At 42.4% G+C, this 20,006-nt stretch overlaps 1 protein-coding gene across 2 annotated transcripts in view; it reads right to left on the minus strand.

Annotated features, from left to right (window-relative positions):
- The window catches only part of nup155 (nucleoporin 155), a 283,923-nt gene that overhangs the window by 182,432 nt on the left and 81,485 nt on the right, over nt 1–20,006 (minus strand). For both annotated transcript variants that reach the window (XM_059974027.1, XM_059974028.1), the window contains exons 8-9: nt 16,609–16,682; nt 13,964–14,055 (exon numbers count right to left, since the gene is read on the minus strand). In XM_059974027.1, coding sequence (XP_059830010.1) covers nt 13,964–14,055; nt 16,609–16,682 — 166 coding nt within the window. The remainder of the gene's footprint in view (nt 1–13,963; nt 14,056–16,608; nt 16,683–20,006) is intronic.

Below are 20,006 nucleotides of genomic sequence, written 5' to 3' on the forward strand. Positions count from 1 at the left end.
CACCTCTCTCTCCCCCAACGTCCAGCACGAACGTGGACCCGTTGTTCCTGAGCACTGTAAACGGCCCCTCGTCAGGCAGTTGCAGCGGTGGCTGATGCCTGCCCTTTCGTATAAACACAAACTTACAGTTCTGCAGGTCTTGGGGTACGCAGGTCGGGTTCTACCCATGCTGCGAAGTGGGTATGGGGGCCAGGTCACCGAGCCTCTCGCGCAGTCTGCCCAGGACTGCTGTGGGTTCTTCCTCTTGCCCCCTGGGGGCTGGTATGAACTCTCCGGGGAAGACCAGGGCTGCGCCATACACCAACTCGGCCGACGAGGCGTGCAGATCGTCTTTGGGCGCTGTGCGGATGCCGAGTAGGACCCAGGGAAGCTCGTCCACCTAGTTAGCTCCTCTCAGGCGGGCCATGAGAGCCGAATTTAGGTGACGATAGAAACGCTCCACCAGGCCATTCGACTGTGGGTGGTAGGCAGTGGTGTGGTGCAGCTGTATCCCCAAAAGGTTGGCCATAGCTGACCACAGGCTGGAGGTGAACTGGGCACTTCTGTCGGAGGTAATGTGGGCCGGTACCTGGGGACACCCAGGTGGCGATCAGTGCCCGGGCGCAAGATTCGGAGGTGGTGTCGGTGAGCGGGACCGCCTCTGGCCATCTTGTGAACCAGTCCATGATAGTTAGGAGGTGCCACGCTCCTCGCAACACTGGCAGGGGCCCCACGATATCTGCATGAATGTGGTCAAGACACCGGTGGGTGGGGTGGAACTGCTGCGGCAGGGCTTTGGTGTGCCGCTGCACCTTGGCCGTCTGGCAGTGCATGCACGTTCTGGCCCATTCACTGACCTGCTTGCGGAGTCCGTGCCAAACGAACCTGCTGGAGACCATCCGGACGGTTGTCCTGATGGAGGGGTGTGCTAAGTTATGAATGGAGTCGAAAACGCATCGCTGCCAAGGTGCCGGGACGACGGGACGGGGCTGGCCGGTGGCGACGTCACAGAGTAGGGTCCTCGCACCTGGGCCTATGGGGAGGTCCTGGAGCTGCAAACCGGAGACTGCGGTTCTGTAACTTGGGATCTCCTCATCTGCCTGCTGCGCCTCTGCCAGCGCCTCAGTCTACCCCTTGGGAAAGGGCATGAATGTTAGGGCGAGAGAGCACATCTGCCACGACATTGTCCTTACCCAAGACGTGCCGGACATCCGTCGTGTATTCAGAGATGTAGGACAGATGGCGCTGCTGGTGGGACGACCAGGGATCGGACACCTTCGTGAACGTAAAGGTAAGCGGCTTGAGGTCCATGAACGCGGTGAAGGGCCTGCCTTCTAAGAAGTACCTGAAATGACAGATTGCCAGGTATAGCGCCAACAGTTCCCAGTTGAAAGCACTGTATTTGAGCTTGGGTGGCCACAGGTGTTTGCTGAAAAATGCCAGGGGTTGCCAGCAACCCGTGATGAGTTGCTCCAGTACCCCACTGACTGCCGTGTTAGATGCGTCCACTGTAAGGGCGGTACGGACGTCCATTCTAGGGTGCACTATCATCGCGGTGTTTGCCAAGGATTCTTTTGTTTAATGAAAGCAGCGGCAGACTCCTCATCCCAGGTAATGTCCTTGCCCGGACCCGACAGCAGGGCGAACAGGGGACGCATGATTTGGGCAGCTGAAGGGAGGAAGTGGTGGTAGAAATTGACCATACCTACGAATTCCTGAAGGCCTTTGATTGTGGTGGGTCGGGGGAAATGGCGGACCGCATCTACCTTAGCGGGCAGAGGTAGAGGCCCTGTCTTTAGTAATCCTGTGGCCCAGGAAGTCGATGGTGTCAAGCCCGAACTGGCATTTGGCCTGGTTGATTGTTAGACCGTATTCACTCAGTCGGGCGTAGAGTTGACGGAGGTGGGACAGATGCTCCTGATGACTGTTGCTGGCTATGAGGATGTCATCCAAATAGATGAAAGCGAAGTCCAGGTCGCATCCCACTGCGTCCATTAACCGCTGGAACGTCTGTCCAGCATTCTTCAGGCCGAACGGCATGCAGAGGAACTCGAAAAGGCCAAACGGGGTGATGAGAGCCGTTTTGGGGACGCCGTCCAGATGCATCGGGATTTGATGGTATCCCCGGACGAGATCTACCTTGGAGAAGATCCGTGCGCCGTGCAGGTTTGCTGCAAAGTCCTGAATGTGCGGCACAGGGTAGTGGTCCGGTGTGGTAGCCTTGTTCAGCCTGCGGTAGTCGCCACATGGTCTCCAGCCCCCTGGCGCTTTGGGCACCATGTGCAGGGGGAGGCCCATGGGCTGTCGGACCGCTGGATGATCCCCAATTCCTCCATCCTCTTGAACTCCTCCTTCGCCAGTCGGAGCTTGTCCGGGGGAGGCCGCCGAGCACAGGCGTGGAAGGGTGGTCCCTGGGTCGGGATGTGGTGCTGTACGCCGTGTCGGGGCATGGCTGCCGTGAACTGCGGTGCCAGAACCAATGGGATCCAACAGGACTCTGGAGAAGTCGTTGTCGTACAGCGTGATGGAGTCGAGGTGTGGGGCAAGCAACTGGGCTTCTCCCAGGGAGAACGTCTGAAAGTTCTCGATGTGGACCAGTCTCTGCCTCGGCAGGTCGACCAGCAGGCTGTGAGCACGCAAAAAATCCGCACCCAGAAGCGGTTAGGCTACAGCGGCCAGTGTGAAGTCCCACGTGAACCGGCTGGAGCCGAAGTGTAGCTGCACCGTACGGGTGTCATAGGTCCTTACCGTGCTGCCGTTCACGGACCTCGGGGGGAACCTGGTGCCGTTGCGGGTGTCGTAACTCATCGGAGGTAAGACGCTGATCTCAGCACTGGTGTCGACCAAAAAACAGCGTCCCGACCTCTTGCCCACACATACAGGAGGCTATCCCGATGACCAGCCGCCATAACCATCAGCAGCGGCTGGCCCTGGCGTTTCCCGAGAACTTGCAGGGCGGGCTACAGCGGCGGGCTGCTGTGCCCCACTGCTGGTGGTAGAAATACCATTGTTCCATTTGGTCCTCACCCCTGCCTCTGGGGTTAGCGGGCTCTGTGGCCGGGCCTGGTCTGGTTTGCTGCTGGGAGCATGGCCTGGTGATCTGTGCGACGGATGCCCCACTCAGCTTCTTGGCGGTCCACAGCAAGTCCGCCCGGGCAGCCACCTTCCGGGGGTCGCTGAAATCCGCGTCGGACAGCAGCAGGCGTATGTCTTCGGGCAGCTGCTCCAGGAATGCCTGCTCAAACATGAAGCAGGGTTTGTGTCCGCCGGCCAGAGACAACATCTCATTCATTAAAGCCGATGGAGGTCTGTCTCCCAAGCCATCCAGGTGCAGTATACGGGCAGCCCGCTCGCGCCGTGAGAGTCCGAAAGTCCTTATGAGCAGGGCTTTGAATTCTGTGTACTTGCCGTCCGCTGGGGAGACTGTACGAACTACTCAAACTGAGCCGCTGTGTCCTGGTCGAGAGAGCTCACCACGTAATAGTAACGTGTGTCCTCTGAGGTTATCTGCCAAACATGGAATTGGGCTTCTGCTTACTGGAACCACAGGTGAGGTCGCAGCATCCAGAAGCTTGGCAGTTTCAACGAAACCGCATGAACAGATGCGGCGTCGGTCATCTCCGGTCCAAAAATCGTTTGGACCGTCGGGGTCACCAATTGTAGCGGTGTGCTACACGCAGCACTAAAATAACAACACGGAGTCGGTAAACTGCAGTTAAAGAAGATTTTATTCGAACTTCACAGCCTTGCTTTAAAGCCTCCCTGATCCCGCCCTCCCTAGGCACGGATGCTGCAGGGGGCACGTACTCACAATCTCGAATAGGCTTTTCCCTTTGTCAGTGAAGCAGACCTGGCGCATTTTTGGAAATGGCCTTTGTGCCAGCGCGCTGGCTATTTGTGAGCCGGTTCGAGTACGCTAGGAAGTGGGTCACCACAATATCTTAATTTTCTCTCTTCATTTTAAGCTAAAGCCTTACTCCTTTTGATTAGGTTATGTAACCCATTCACATTAAGGGTGATTACTCTATTTCTAGATATGGCATTCCACACCAATAAAAAAACGGTTTATATAAATAGTTAGATATCCCTAGATGACCTAAACAAATGAATTTCTGTATGTACAACAAGCTAACATTTAACATATAAACACATACAACATCTATGACTTTCATCTTTGAAGTTTAAACTAAACTTCTAAGTCAGGGGAAAGCCCTTAAACCCAAAGGGCCCCCTCCTATTGCAGGTTGATGCATCTGAAAAATTGAAATCAGGACAGTGCGCAAAAAAGAACAAAATCATACATCAGCTCCCAGGTTTGTGGTCAGTTACAGTAACAAGAGCTTACAGAGGAAAAAATCATTTATGTTCTATTTTAAAGTTCTTAATAAAAGTCACTTATAGTTTGGTGTTAGAGTACATGTAATTTTACTGACCTAGCTGAAGGATATTTTGCCACTATACTTTTGAGAGCGCTCATGCTGTACCATTGTTGCGTTGAAATTCCTTTAGCTTGTCCTGGATGCGTTTCAGACGTGTTTCTCGGTCCCGACGGGATTTTGCACCCGCTGTCTCACAGGAAAACCTCCTCATTTTCGCCGTGGCCGTGCCTTCTGTAGGGGGCCAAGATTCCGGGGCAGACCGTGAAAAATCTCCTGTTCTTCAGGTCTTCCATTGCCTCCGATGCGTAAATGACTTGTCCAGTGCCAGAAAACACAGTTTCTCTGGGTAGAGTCTGGAACTGGAGCCCCTTTTCATTAAGCATTTTTCTGACGGTGTAGTAAGCCTTTATTTTCATAAGTATTTCAGTTGGGTAGTCTTTGTCAAAAAACTATTTTCGCATCATAATAAATCTCTCATTCTTTCTAAGCAGAGCGAAGCACCAACTCTTTGACCACGGACCTTGGGTTGGAACCTTGTGGTGGTTTGGATCCAATAGATCAATGGCAGCATTGCATGCCGAGGGCGTCATCGGAAAGAAACAACTCAGTTTTAACAAATTTTTCCAGAAATTCCTGTATGTTGTCTCCCTCTGCCCCCTCGGAAATTCCATGGACACATTATTCCTGCATGAACGCACCTCCAGGTTCGTTTGTCAAACTTGAATGATCTCCTGAAGTTCCAATGTGCGGGAAAGAACCTCCCCGGCCTCAGCCTTCCATTCATCCACTTCTATTGCCCTTTGCTCCATATCCTCAACTCTGCCCATTATTTCTTATAAATCACCAACAATATCATCCAACTTCTGGTTAATTTCTTCTCTGAAATCCACCAGTTTCTTTAAGAAAACCAAAGGTATCACTCAGTTCTTTTTTCATGTCCAAATGAAGTGCCTGTAATTCAGCACTGATGTTCGCATGAACAGCCTCCATATCGTGTTCAGCTGACGTCAGTGTCCTCACCATCAGTCAATATTTTATCACTTGTCTTCAGGTTTTGGTGCAGTTTTCCTCCTGTCTTTCTTTTGTTTCCCCCTTTCATTCTACAAGATCCACTTTTCAATTTAAATAAACGTTTCTTATTTAGGGGGAAACAAGACCATCTAGGAGCCCTTACTAATTTTGCTGCTGGCTGTATCTGTGCCGTACTGGGAGTCCCAAAAATATAAAACAATTTCAGAGCATCCATAATTGAGGATGATATACTAATAACTGAGCATTGGCTAATCGTTAAAAAAGAGTGTAAGCTTAAATAAAACTAATTCAGTTCAGAAATTTATGACCAGTGAAAGTCCAGTTGTTTATGCTGAGACTAAACTCCTCACGATCTATATCAATCATTTGATGAGATACTCAAATACAATCTCACCCACCTCTCATCTTCCATCTCTCTGAGGAAAAAAGGCCGAGTTCATTCAACCTATTCTCATAAGGTATATTTCCCCAATCCAGGCAACATCCTTGTAAATCTCCTCTGCACCCTTTCTATGGTTTCCACATCCTTCCTGTCGTGAGGTGACCAGAACTGAGCACAGTACTCCAAGTGGGACCTCAGCAGGGTCCTATATAGTTGCAACATTACCTCTCAGCTCCTAAACTCAATCCCACAATTGATGAAGGCCAATGCACCATGTATACCTTCTCAACCACAGAGTTGACCTGCACAGTAGTTTTGAGTGTCCTATGGACTCAGACTCCCAAGATCCCTCTAATCCTCCACACTGCCAAGAGTCTTACCATGAACACTATATTACCATAGAACATTACAGCACAGAAACAGGCCTTTTGGCCCTTCATGGCTGTGTTTAACCACTTTTCTGCCTAGTCCCAGTGACCTGTACCTGGACTATATCCCTCCATACACCTCTCATCCATGTACCTGTTCAAGTTTTTCTTAAATGTTAAGTGATTCCACATTGACCACTTCATCTGGCAGTTCATTCCACATTCCCACCACTCTGTGAAGAAGCCCCCCCCCAGTGTTCCCTTTAAACTTTTCCCCCTTCACCCTTAACCCATGTCCTCTGGGTTTTTTTCTTCCCTAGCCTCAGTGGAAAAAGCCTGCTTGCATTCACTCTATCTATACTCATCATAATTTTATATACCTCTATCAAATCTCCCCCCATTCTTCTATGCTCCAGGGAATAAAGTCCTAACTTATTCAACCTTTCTCTTCAACTCAGTTTCTCAAGTCCTGGCAACATCCTTGTAAACCTTCTCTACACTCTTTCAACATTATTAATATCCTTCCTATAATTCAGTGAGCAAAACTGCACACAATACTCCAAATTCAGCCTCACCAATGCCTTGCACAACCTCACCATAACATTCCAACTCTTATACTCAATACTTTGATTTATAAAGGCCAATATATCAAAAGTTCTCTTTATGACGCTATCTACCTGTGGCACCACTTTTAGGGAATTTTGTATCTCTATTCCCAGATCCCTCTGTTCTACTGCACTCCTCAGCGTCCTACCATTTATCTTGTATGTTCTATCTTGATTTTTCCTTCCAAAGTGCAATCAATACCTCACACTTGTCTGTATTAAACTCCATCTGCCATTTTTCAGCCCATTTTTCCAGCTGGTCCAAATCCCTCTGCAAGCTTTGAAAACCTTCCTCGCTGTCCACTACATCTCAAATCTTTGTATCATCAGCAAATTTGCTGATCCAATTTACCACATTATCATCCAGATCATTGATATAAATGGCAAATAACAATGGACCCAGCACTGACTAACGGAGGCCTACATACAGACTTTTGAACACCCTGCTGCATCACCTTCAAAGTGTCACTGGTTAACTGTACCTTACAATATTTAAATTATGAACTTTAGTTTTGTTATTTATGCACGATTCATCTGCAGGTTTTATCTGTACCTTCATAAATTATTGTGTTATGTGTATAACTGTGCCTTACACCTTGGTTCAGAGAAACATTGTCTTGTTTCTATATTCACTGTACAGTTACATAGGTTATATACATATATACAGCTAAAAGAACAATAGACTTGAGGTCTCAAGATGGCACTTATGGAGTAAACCGCTTTTGGCTTTGCTCCAAACCTTTTGCGTCTTTTTAACCTACAAACACCCCTTAAATGATCTTTTTATACTTATTCTAAAGGGGTTTAAACACACAGAATTTTTCTTTTTAACTATTCAATCTATTTTCAACTCGCTGAAATGTCTAAAGCAAAAGAATCGAAACAGACGAAAGAACCGATAACTTTAGAAACTACTGTAAAGCTTATAGAAAAGTTTGCAGGACTGGAGAGAAAAATAACCGAACAGCTTTTTGCATTTGATGAGCGTTTAAAATCATTCGAAGGAGAACTTCAAACACTTACACTGGAATTACAAAAACAACAAGCAAGTATTTTGGTACTTGAAGAAGCCGCTCGCAAGAAAGAACATTATCGAAACTTTGCAACAAGAGCAAGCTTCGACTTCTCAACAGATGGATCGTTATAAATCTAAAATTACTGATCTTGAAAATCGCTCTCGAAGACAAAATCTTCGGCTAATTGGGATTCCGGAAAAATTTGAGAGCGCTGTCGTTTCTAAACTTCTAATGGATGTCTTCGGTTCAGAAGTTCTGGACTCTCCTCCAATAATCGATCGTGCACACCGTATCTCTCGCTATCATTCTGATTCAGATAAACCACGGCATGTAATTCTCTGGATCCATTACCCTCATACCAAAGAGCACCTGATTCGGGCGGCTCGGAAAAAGGGTATGATTAACTTTCAAGAATTTAAATTTCGTATTTTGGAAGATTATAGCCCTGAAGTTAAGGGCAAGAATGGCTTTTAGACCGGTTATGTCAAAATTTCACCAGAAAGGCTACAAGCAAGCGCTGTTATTTCCAGCACACCTGAGTTACTTCTGAAGACAGAACTGTTCGGCTGTTTAAATCTCCAGCGGACGCTCAAAGTTTTTTGGAACAATGACACTCTATCGGGTTGACTAATGTAATAATTGGTCTATAAATTTTGATCTCTTACAGAATGATGTTTTTTTAGGTATGGCTGACATGTATTTTTTATATATTGTAAATGTTCTCTTTTTTTGTTTATTCTGATTTTATTATTTTATATTTTATTAATCTATTAACCTTGTAAATAACTGATTAGGGTTCCTTTTTTTAAGTTTGTATAAGCTTTTTTATATTTTTAACATTTAAATATTAAGATTTTTTAAAAAAATAATAATAATAAAATGGCGTTTCTTCTTCCCGACATATCCGTTTTGATGAGTTTGAAAGTTTTAAACTCTCATTTAAAATACTAATATAGTATTATTTATTCATGGGTTTTATCAATTTAAATTTTTTTTAAACTTTTTGTTTTATATATATAATACTAATTTTATATTTTAACTTTTGTTATATTAACCCTTTCTTATAATATGGGTTGTTCGTATTTCTTTGAATTTTTTTTGTCTGAGTTGCCGTCCTGAGACACGGGGGTAATTTTAGTATTAGATTGCCTGCTTGCCTCTTTGGCTTTTTTCCTGGGGTTTCGAGGGTGGAGGGAGGGGGATTTCTTTTTTTCTCTTTTTGCTTGCTTTTTGTGTGGTTTTATTTCATGGGCCTATATAAAACCACAAAAATGGTTGCAGTGCCGTGACTTCCGGTTTCTCCTTGAACGCACTTCCTGGGTTCATGAGTTCACTTTTTTTAAACTTGTGTTAACTGTAATAAATATTGTCAATATGGATAGGATTATTAATTTTGTTTCTTGGAATACTAATGGCTTAAATCATCCGATCAAACAGAAAAAAATATTCAAAATATTCCATAGAATGAATGCCAATGTTATTTTTGTGCAGGAGACTCGTGTAAGGAAGGTGGATAGTCAACATTTTTTTAGGTTTTGGAAGGGCCAACAGTATCACACAAATTCGCAAGCCAAAGCAAGAGGTGTTTCTATTTTTATAGACTCATCAACTTCTTTTATACATCATGAAACAATTTCAGATCCACAAGGTAGATTTTTGCTTATTACTGGTCTACTTTTTAATCAAAAAGTTGTTTCAGTTAATGTTTATGCTCCAAATACTGATTGTCCTGAATTTTTTAAAATACTTATTTACATCCTTTCCTAATCTGAATCAATATAGGCTGATAATGGGTGGGGATTTTAACTGTTATTTAAACCCTGTGATGGATAGATCCAAGCCCACCCAAACTCTTCCGAATAAATCGGCTTCTCTTATTAACTCTTTAATGATTGATTCAGCTATTTGTGAAATTTGGCGTTTTCTACACCCTAATGACAAAGAGTTTTCATACTTTTCCCACGTTTATCATAATTACTCAAGTTTAATTAAGTGTAATTACATAATTACACTTTTTCATTGATCACCATTTACTCACAGATGTTATTGATTGTAAATATGACTGTATTACCGTATCTGATCATGCACCTCTGAAGTTATCTATTAAAATAACGGATTCATATATCAATGCTAAATTTTGGAGGTTTAATCCTATTTTATTGCAGGATTTAGACTTAACTTCATTAAACAACAAATTGATTTGTTTTTCTCAACAAATTTTACAGCAGAGATCTCTAGTGGAATTTTGTGGGATACTTTTAAAGCATATATTCGTGGACAGATTATTTCATACTCTGCTGGAGTTAGGAAATTAACTAATTCTAAAATATTAACATTAGTTGATAAAATCAAAGCAATTGATAAGATTTAGTCAATGACCCCTAGTAAACAACTTTATAAAGAAAGAGTGGAACTTCAAATGGAACATAGTTTATTATTATCCTCTTCGATTGAAAGTCAGTTAATTAAATCAAAAACCCAATTCTATATGTATAGAGATAAGTCTGGTAAATTACTGACTAATCAATTGAAAATTCTTTTGGATAAACGACAGATTACTAGGATTCGTAAACAAGATGGTACTCTGACGATTGACCACAAAGAGATAAATAGAGTCTTTCAAGATTTTTATAACTCCTTATATCAATCAGAATTCACTAAGGACTCGTCTATAATAAATGAATTTTTAAGGAAATTGAATTTTCCAAAAGTAACTGAGGATAACGTAATTTTAGATACACCTATTACAGAGTCTGAAATAGAAAAGGCTATTTTTTCAATGAATTCTGGTAAAGCTTCTGGTCCAGATGTTTTTTCCGTAGAATTTTTAAAATCTTTTTCTTCTATACTTTCTCCTTGGCTTTGTAAAATTTTTAAAGATGCATTAAGTGTAGGTAAATTACCACAATCTTTTTATGAAGCTTCTATTTCTTTAATTCTTAAAGGTAAAGACCCTACTGAATGTGCATCCTATCGGCCTATATCCTTGTTAAATACGGATTTTAAGAATTTCAGTAAAATTTTGGCTATTATATTAGAAAATATATTACCTCGAATTATTTCTGAAGATCAGACTGGATTTATTAAAAATCGCTATTCATCTTTTAACATTAGAAAATTAACTAATATTATTTATACTTCATCTAAAATACCAGAATGTGTTATTTCTTTAGATACTGAAAAAGCATTTGATAGAGTTGAATGGCCATATTTATTTACTACAATGCAACAATTTAATTTTAGTTCAAAATTTATATCATGGATTAAATTAATATACCATAAACCTTTAGCTTCGGTTTTTACCAATAATCAAAGATCCCCTTTTTTTTCCAGCTATTTCGTGGTACAAGGCAAGGTTGCCCTTTAAGTCCTTTACTATTTGACATCGCTTTAGAACCATTGGCTATAGCTATTCGTGAATCACCTAATATTCTGGGTATTACCCATGGGGAGAGGATGTATAAAGTATCATTATATGCTGATGATTTGTTATATATATCTGATCCTGAAAGATCTATCCCTGCTATTTCGTCTTTGCTTGCTCAATTTAGTAATTTTTCTGGTTATAAATTGAATTTTAACAAGAGTGAACTATTTCCATTAAATATGCAAGTTCCAATTTATAAACATTTACCATATAAAATTGTTACAGATTATTTTACTTACATTAAAATTACTAAAAAAACATAACGATTTATTTAAGGTTAACTTTTTACCTTTAATTGATCAAATTAAGCAACTTGCTATTAGGTGGTCTCCACTATCTTTGTCACTGGTTGGTAGAGTTAATGCTATTAAGATGATGATATTACCTAAATTCTTATATTTATTTCAAGCATTACCAATTTTTATTCCTAAAACTTTTTTTGATACTATTGACTCTAAAATATCTTCTTACTTGTGGCAGAACAGAAATCCTAGATTGGGTAAAAAATATTTACAGAAGCCTAAGAAGGAGGGCAGCTTGGCTTTACCAAACTTAAGATTTTACTATTGGGCAGTCAATATACAGTATTTAATATTCTGGACACAAGAATGGACTATAGCTACTTGCCCACAATGGGTAAATTTGGAATGTAAATCTGTGCAAGATTTTTCACTGATTTCAATCTTAGGATCTTCACTTCCTTTCTCTTTATTCAAATTGAATAAACAGATAACTAATCCTATAGTCAGATATACATTACGAATTTGGTTTCAATTTCGTAAACTTTTTGGTTTGAATAAATTTATTTTATCATGTCCTATAATATCTAATTATTTTTTTCAGCCTTCATCTATGGATCAAGCTTTTCTTTTATGGAAAACAAAAGGTATAACATGCTTACATGATCTGTTTCTGGATGATAACATTATGTCCTTTGAACAGCTATCTAATAAATATAATTTACCTAAAACCCATTTTTTTAGATATTTGCAAGTTAGAAATTTTTTGTATAATAAATTAGTCTTTTTCGAAAGAATGTCCATTGGACATTACAGATAGAATTTTAGCCCTTAATCCTTATCAAAAGGGTTTAGTAGCCATCATTTATAAGATGATCATGAATTTACAGTTAAATGTATCAGAAAAAATTAAGAAGGAATGGCAAGAGTTGCATTGTCCTATATCTACTGAGCAATGGGAAAAAATTTTATTATTGGTAAATCCGTCCTCTATTTGTGATAAACATGCCCTAATACAATTTAAGGTTGTACATAGAGCTCATATGTCTAAGGATAAACTGGCTCGATTTTATTCTCATCTTAATTCAACCTGTGATGTCATTCTGATGTTGCTTCATTGACTCGTATGTTCTGGTCTTGTCCTTGTTTACAAAATTATTGGAAAGATATTTTCAGCATTATTTCAAGAGTTTTAAATATTAATTTCCAACCGCATCCTCTTACTGCAATTTTCGATTTACTAATGACGGATAATAATCGTATATCCGCTTCATCTCAACGAATGATTGCATTTGTTACATTAATGGCTAGAAGATCTATTTTATTGAATTGGAAAGAAATTAATCCTCCAACTCTACTTCATTGGTTTTCTCAAACTATTTCTTGTTTGGGTTTAGAAAAAATTAGAAGTGTGGTTTTTGAACCTTCAGTTAAATTTGAAGAAACTTGGTGACCTTTTATTCAACATTTTCACATAAGCTGAATTGTCTTTTCCTAAACCTTACTTATATTATCCTTAATTAATTGGATGGAGGTTCGGAGTTATTGGCACTACTGTATATGTACTTAATATATTTCAATGGCCCATGTTGATTAGTGTTTGTTTTTGTTTTTTTTCTCTTTTGGGGTTTTTTTTACTTTGTTCATTAATGTTTCAAGTTTGAGAGGTTATATATTTTTATTATACATCTGAATGTCTATTTAAACTATTAATTATGTACTCTCAAACATTTTGTATTCATGTTTCATTTATGTTTGTTTAAAACTAATAAGATTTAAAAAGAAAAAAAAAGACTTGACTTGGACCTCGACCTCAATCTGTCAAGGACTGTGTGGTAGATGCCTGTGCACCAGCCTTCCACATTAAACAACATCATACATTGACATTCTCTAGTTCAGGAATCTACACAAACATCCTGGATCAAATCCCATTATGATCAGCAAGCGGCAAATGGGGCAAAATAGTGAGATTTCCATTGATCATTCTGCAGACCCACCAATATAAAATTCTTTGAAAGAACACTATACTTGAGCGATCACACCACTACCTCTAGTTCACTGACAGTGCAGCCTTCCTTCAGTGCACTCCAGAAGTGCACTGCATCCACAATACTACCCAACTCTGCAGATCTCCTTCAACATTGCCCTTAAACTGCAGACCAATCCCGTAGTATTAAAAAAGCAGCTGGAAATGTCCTCCAGGAAAGGCAGCAGTTGCTGACAGAGAAACAGTTAACCCTTCCAATTTGAAAAACATATCAAAACTGAGTGTTTCCAGTATTATCTGTTTTTGGATGTCGAGCATCTGTAGTTATCCTTCATTACTGTTTAGATAATAAGTGCTTGTCTTTTCATGTTGATCCTTAAAAAACAACCTTCAGATATTTGTTTGCAAGGCATCCAACTTTGTGTCATTGGTTGATAACATGGAAAGGTATTGAGTAATGTGGAAAGGTTTGTTAAATACCAATAACCAGGACAATCACAGCTCCACACTCACACTTCGAGTAGTAATCAAAGCAAGTTGCACACTCACCTGGCTATGTTACCTGCTGAAGAAACTAATGAATTCTGGGATAAGGAAGCCACTCGGCTCATCCCTTGGCCATCAATCCCTAGGTCATACACCTAAAACCAGACAGACATATCAATACCAATCAAAAGGATGACCAGACTCATCAGTCAAACTTGCACACAGGGATACTTTCCACTCTTCATGGTTAGACTGTGGCTCCCCAGTGTTGTTAGGATACATCCAAGTTCATTTGCCTATGGGGCCTGTCTTTACCTCTCCCTCATACTTTCACAAGGATGGAAAAAAAAAATCAAGCAATGAATGGAAACCATCCTCTCTGACAGGAGGCCTGTAACCAGTGGAGCAACGCAGGGATCCATACTGGGTCCTCCATTGGTTGTCATCTATATCAATGATCTGGATGGCAATGTGATTAATTGGATCAGCAAATTTGCTGATGACACCAAGATTGGGGGTGTTCTGGACAGTGAGGAAGACTATCAAGGCTGCAGAGGGATCTGCATCAACTGCAAAAATGCGGTGAAAATGGCAGATGAAATTTAATGCAGAAAAGTGCGAAGTTTTACACTTGGACAGGACCAATCAGGTCTTACACAGTGAATGGTTGGGTAAAAAAGTACACAATTCGTTGAAAGTGGTGTCACAGGCAGAAGGGTTATAAAGAAAGATTTTGGCACATTGCCCTTCACAAATTAATGTATTGACAAGAGAAAATGGGATGTTGAAGTTGTACAAGACTTTGGTGAGGCTTAATTTGGAGTATTATGTGCAGTTTTGGTCACCTACCTATAAGAACAATGAATAGACAGATACTTTATTGATCCCAAAGGAAATTACAGTGTCACAGTGGCATTACAAGCACACAGGTAATCAAATATTAGCAGAGAAGTAAGAAAGAATAAAGAAAATCTGTTATCTCAAAGTCTTAACAGGAGGGGGTTATCTCGCCCTCAGCTATAGGTTGACTCATTATAAAGCCTAATCGCTGAGGGTAAGAACAACCTCATATAGCAGCACTCTTTGCAGCAGTGCAGTTGCCTTGGTCTATTACAACAAATGCTCCTCTGTTTAGCCAAGGAGGCATACAGAGTGTGAGGAACATTGTTCAGAATTGCCAGGATTTTCTATAGGGCCCTTTGCTCTACCACAGCCTCCAGTGTGTCCAGTTTGACTCCTATAACAGAGCCAGCCTTTCTAATCACTTTGAGCCTACTGGAATCACCTGTGTTGATGTCACTGCCCCAGCACACCACCGCATAGAGGAACGTACTGATGACAACTGACTGGTAGAACATGTGAAGGAGAGGCCTGCATATTCCAAAGGACCACAGTCTCCTCAGGAAGTAGAGGCAACTCTGGCCCTTCTTGTGCACAGCCTCTGTGTTGGTGCTCCACTCAAGTCTATGATCCAAAAGCACCCCCAGATATCTATAGGTCCTCACCATCAATAGTAACAGGGAGCAGTGCAGGCTTACTCTTCCTAAAGTCCATCACCATCTCCTTTGTCTTATTGATGTTGAGCAATAGATGATTGAGCTTGCACCATTTGACAAGGTCCTCCACCAGGCACCTGTATTCATTCTCCTGTCCCCCCTTTATAGACCCAACCAGTGCTCAGTCATCAGAGAATTTCTGCAGATAACATGGCTCATGGTTCTATCAAAGGTCCGAGGTATACAGGATATACGTGAAGAGAACAAATGCAATGCCCTATGGGGCCCCAGTGCTGCGTGTAGCCAAGTCTGACACACAGAACTGAAGCCACACAAACTGTGGTGTTCCAATCAGGTAGTCCAATATCCAGTATACAATGGAAGTGCCAGTCTGCATGGAAGGAAGCTTTTCCTCCAGCAGTGAGGGCTGTAAGGTATTGAAGGCACTTGAAAAATCAAAAAATAAGCCCTACTTATCCAAATAGGAGTAGTCTCTGTTCAGCCTGTAGATGAATATAGTCAATTCCAATGCACTCCTGAGAAGCAAACTGCAGGGGTTCAAGGGCTGATGTGATCAGGGGCCAGAGATGAGCCAGGATCAACCTCTCTAGGTTCATCATGATGGGTGTCAGAGCCACTGGACAGCAGTCCATCAAGGCATTCAGCTGACCCTTCTTGGTTACTGGGATAACTCATGATGTTTTCCCACATGTAAACAAGGTTGAAAGAGTGGAGAAAAAAATTATAAGGATGTTGCCGGGTGTGGAGGACCCAAGATATAGGTAAAGATTCAGTAAGTTACAACTGTATTCTTTAGAACGTAGAAGATTGAGTGGAGATTTGACAGAGGTATACAAAATTATGAGGATATTTATAGGGTAAATGCAAGCAGGCCTTTTCCAAGGTTGGGAGGGACCGCAACCAGAGACTGTGGCTTAAAGAGAACATGAGGGGAAACTCCTTCTCTTAGGGGTTCATGAGAGTGGGGATTAAGATGCCTGTACAACTGGTGCATGTGAGCTCGATTTCAACATTTAAGATAAGTTTGGAAAGGTTCATGGATAGGAGGGATATGGAGGTCTATGCTCTCGGTCCAGGTTGATGGGAGGAGGCAGTTTAAATGGTTCCGGCATGGATGAGATGTGCCCTTTTCTGTGTTGTACTTCCCTATGACTGATTCTATTTAACACTGTGAATAACGCAGTACCTTACCTGCAGGACTCCCTTCTCAGAGCAAGTATACAAGATGTTTCTGGAGTTGTCAATGGCAACCTGAACCAATGGATCTGGAAAAAGGTAAATAATAATAAAAAATAAACAACCTGGCCTGGCTACAAACAGCCAAAGTAGACAAATGATGGAACCAGCTCTCAACATTTTCCAAAATGTACTCTAAAACAGTAAACAGAAAAATGGAGCAAAAAACATGACCTTTACAGTGCAGCCCAGCTTATCCAAATGGGACTGGACAGTGAATGCTCCTCCTGTAGGACGGGGAACTCATGGAACCTTATAGTCTCACTAATGACTACATCTGTGGGAAGTGCAGCCAAGTCCAGCTCCTGAAAGACGGCATTAAGGAGTTGGGAGCTGGATCTGGATGAACTTAGGATCATCCGGGAGGCAGAGCATTTGACAGGATATGACTTTTGAGCACACTCAGCAGAATTCAAGGAGTAGATGGGTGAAAGCCGAGACAGGTAAAGGGAGAAAGAAGTCAGTGCAGGGTCCCCTTGTGGCCATTACTCTCAGCAACAGGTATACCCCTTTGGAGAAGACCAATCTGGGCAAGGCAGCAGCAGCCAGGCCAACAGACCACTGTGGTCGGCTCTGAGCCTCAGAGGGGTAGGGTGAAGTCAGGCAGAGCAATAGATATAGGAGACTCGATAGTTAGGGGGACAGATAGGAGATTCTGTGACAGGTAGAAACAGGAGGATAGTGTGTTGCCTCCCAGGTGCTAGGTCCAGGATACCCCTGAACGTTTGCTGAATGTTCTTGAAGGGGAAGTTGAGCAGCTGGAGGTAATGGTACATGTTCGTACCAATGACATAGGCAGGAGAAGAGTAGAGGTCTTGCGCAGTAACTTTAGGGAGTTAGGAAAGAGGCTAAGGAGCATGACTTCCGAGGTGGTACTGTCTGGATTATTCCTGGTGCCACGAGCTAGAACAGGATGGTAATGAAGATGAAGAGTGGCTGAGAAGGTGTGCAGGGCACAGGGTTTCAAGTTCCTGGATGATCAGAACATTTTCTGGTGAAGGAGTGACCTGTACAAGAGGGACAGGCTACACCTGAACTGGAGGGGAACCAATATCCTGGAGAGAGGTTTACTCATACTATTAGGAAGGATTTAAACTAGAATTGTAGGGGGTGGGAACCAAATTGAACAGGCAGAGGATGGGGCAGATGGCGCACTAGTAGAGACAGTTTGTGAGAAAGGATAAGAAGATGATAAGAGCAAAGATGCACTCAGCCTGTTGGTTTGGGATGTGTCTACTTTAATGCAAGGAGTATCATGATAGATGAACTTAGAGCATGGATCAATATGTGGAACTATGACATTGTGGCCAATACAGAGACTTGGATGTCTCAGGGGCAGCAATGGCTGCTGAATGTGTCGGGCTTTAGACATTTCAAAAGGGACAGGGAGGGAGGAAAAAGAGGTGGGGAGTGGCATTGCTGATCAGGGATAGCATCACGGCTGCAAAACAGTAGGAAGACATGGAGGGATTGTCTATTCAGTCATTATGGGTGGAAGTCAGAAACAAGAAGGGAGCAATAACTCTGATTTTTATAGAGCCACCCCCCCCCCCCCCCCAATAGTAACAGGAACATCGATGAGCAGGTAGGGAGTCAGATTCTGGAAAGGTGCAATAATTAACAGGGTTGTCCTGGGAGGAGATTTTAATTTCCCAAATATCGATTGACATGTCCCTAGAGTGAGGGGATTAGATGGGGTGGAGTTTGTTAGGTGTGTTCAGAAAGGCTTCTTGACACAATACAACTAGAGAAGATGCTATACTTAATCTGGTATTGGGAAAACAACCTAGTCAGGTGTCAGATCTCTCGTGGGAGAGCATTTTGGAGATGGTGATCCTTTACCATAGTGCTGGAGAGGATTAGCAGCAGACAGATTGGGAAAACAATTAATTGGGGTAGGGGGAAATATGACACTGAGGCAGGAACTTGGGAACATAAACTGGGAGATGGCAGGGAAACAGATGGCAGAAATGAGGCAATTGTTCAAAGAATATTTGTCTGGCGTTCTGCAGAGGTATGTTCCATTGAGGCAAGGAAAGGATGGTAGAGTAAAAGAACAATGCTGTACAAAGAACAAAGAACAATACAGCACAGTACAGGCCATTCCGCCCACAATGTTGTGCCGACCCTTAAACCCTGCCCCCCCCCCCATATAACCCTCCACCTTAAATTCCTCCATATGCCTGTCCAGTAGTCTCTTAAATTTCACTAGTGTATCTGCCTCCATCACTGACTCAGGCAGTGCATTCCATGCACCAACCACTCTGAGTAAAAAAACCTTCCTCTAATATCCCCATTGAACTTTCTTCCCCTTACCTTAAAGCCACTTTCTCTTGTATTGAGCAGTGGTGCCCTGGGGAAGAGGCGCTGGCTGTCCACTCTATCTATTCCTCTTAATATCTTGTACACCTCTATCATGTCTCCTCTCATCCTCCTTCTCTCCAAAGAGTAAAGCCCTAGCTCCCTTAACCTCTGATCATAATGCTTACTCCGAAAACCAGGCAGCATCCTGGTAAATCTCCTCTGTACCTTTTCCAATGCTTCCACATCCTTCCTATGGTGAGGCAACCAGAACTGGACCAGAAAAGGATGCAGAAAATCTAGTTAAGAAAACAAGAAAAGCTTACAAAAGGTTCAAGAAACTCAGTACTGCTAGAAAATTACAAGAGTGCCAGGAAGCAGCTCAAGAACGAAATCTGGAAAGCCAAAAGATTCCATGAGAAGGCCTTGGCGATCAAGAATAAGAAAAACCCCAAAGCATTCTACAAATACGTGAAGAGCAAGATGAGCCGTGTAAGAATAGGACCAATCAAGTGCAATGGTGGAAACGTGCATGGACCCAAAGGTGGTAGCAAAGGTACTTAATGAATACTTTGCTTCAGTATTCACCAGTGAAAAAGGCATTGGCAATTGTGGGGATGACTTATTGCGGACTGAAATGCTTGAGTGTATAGTCATTAAAAAAGAGGACGTGCTGGAGCTATTGAAAAGAATTAAGTTAGATAAGTCACCGGGACCAGACGAAATATACCCCAGGCTACTGTGGGAAGTGAGGGAGGAGATTGCTGAGCCTCTGACGATGATCTTTTCATCATCAGTAGGGATGGAAGAAGTACCAGAGGATTGGATGGTTCCAAATGTTGTTCCCTTGTCCAAGAAAGGGAGTAGAGATAACCCAGGAATTTAAGACCAGTGAGACTTACTTCGGTGGTGGGCAAGTTGCTGGAGAAGATCCTGACAGGTAGGATTTATGAGCATTTGGAAAGACATATTCTGCTCAGGGATAGTCAGCATTGCTTTATCGTAGGCAGATCATACCCTATGAGCCTAAGTGAATTCTTTGAAGCTGTAAC

This window comes from Hypanus sabinus, chromosome 7 (assembly GCF_030144855.1).
Source record: "Hypanus sabinus isolate sHypSab1 chromosome 7, sHypSab1.hap1, whole genome shotgun sequence".
Taxonomy (NCBI): domain Eukaryota; kingdom Metazoa; phylum Chordata; class Chondrichthyes; order Myliobatiformes; family Dasyatidae; genus Hypanus; species Hypanus sabinus.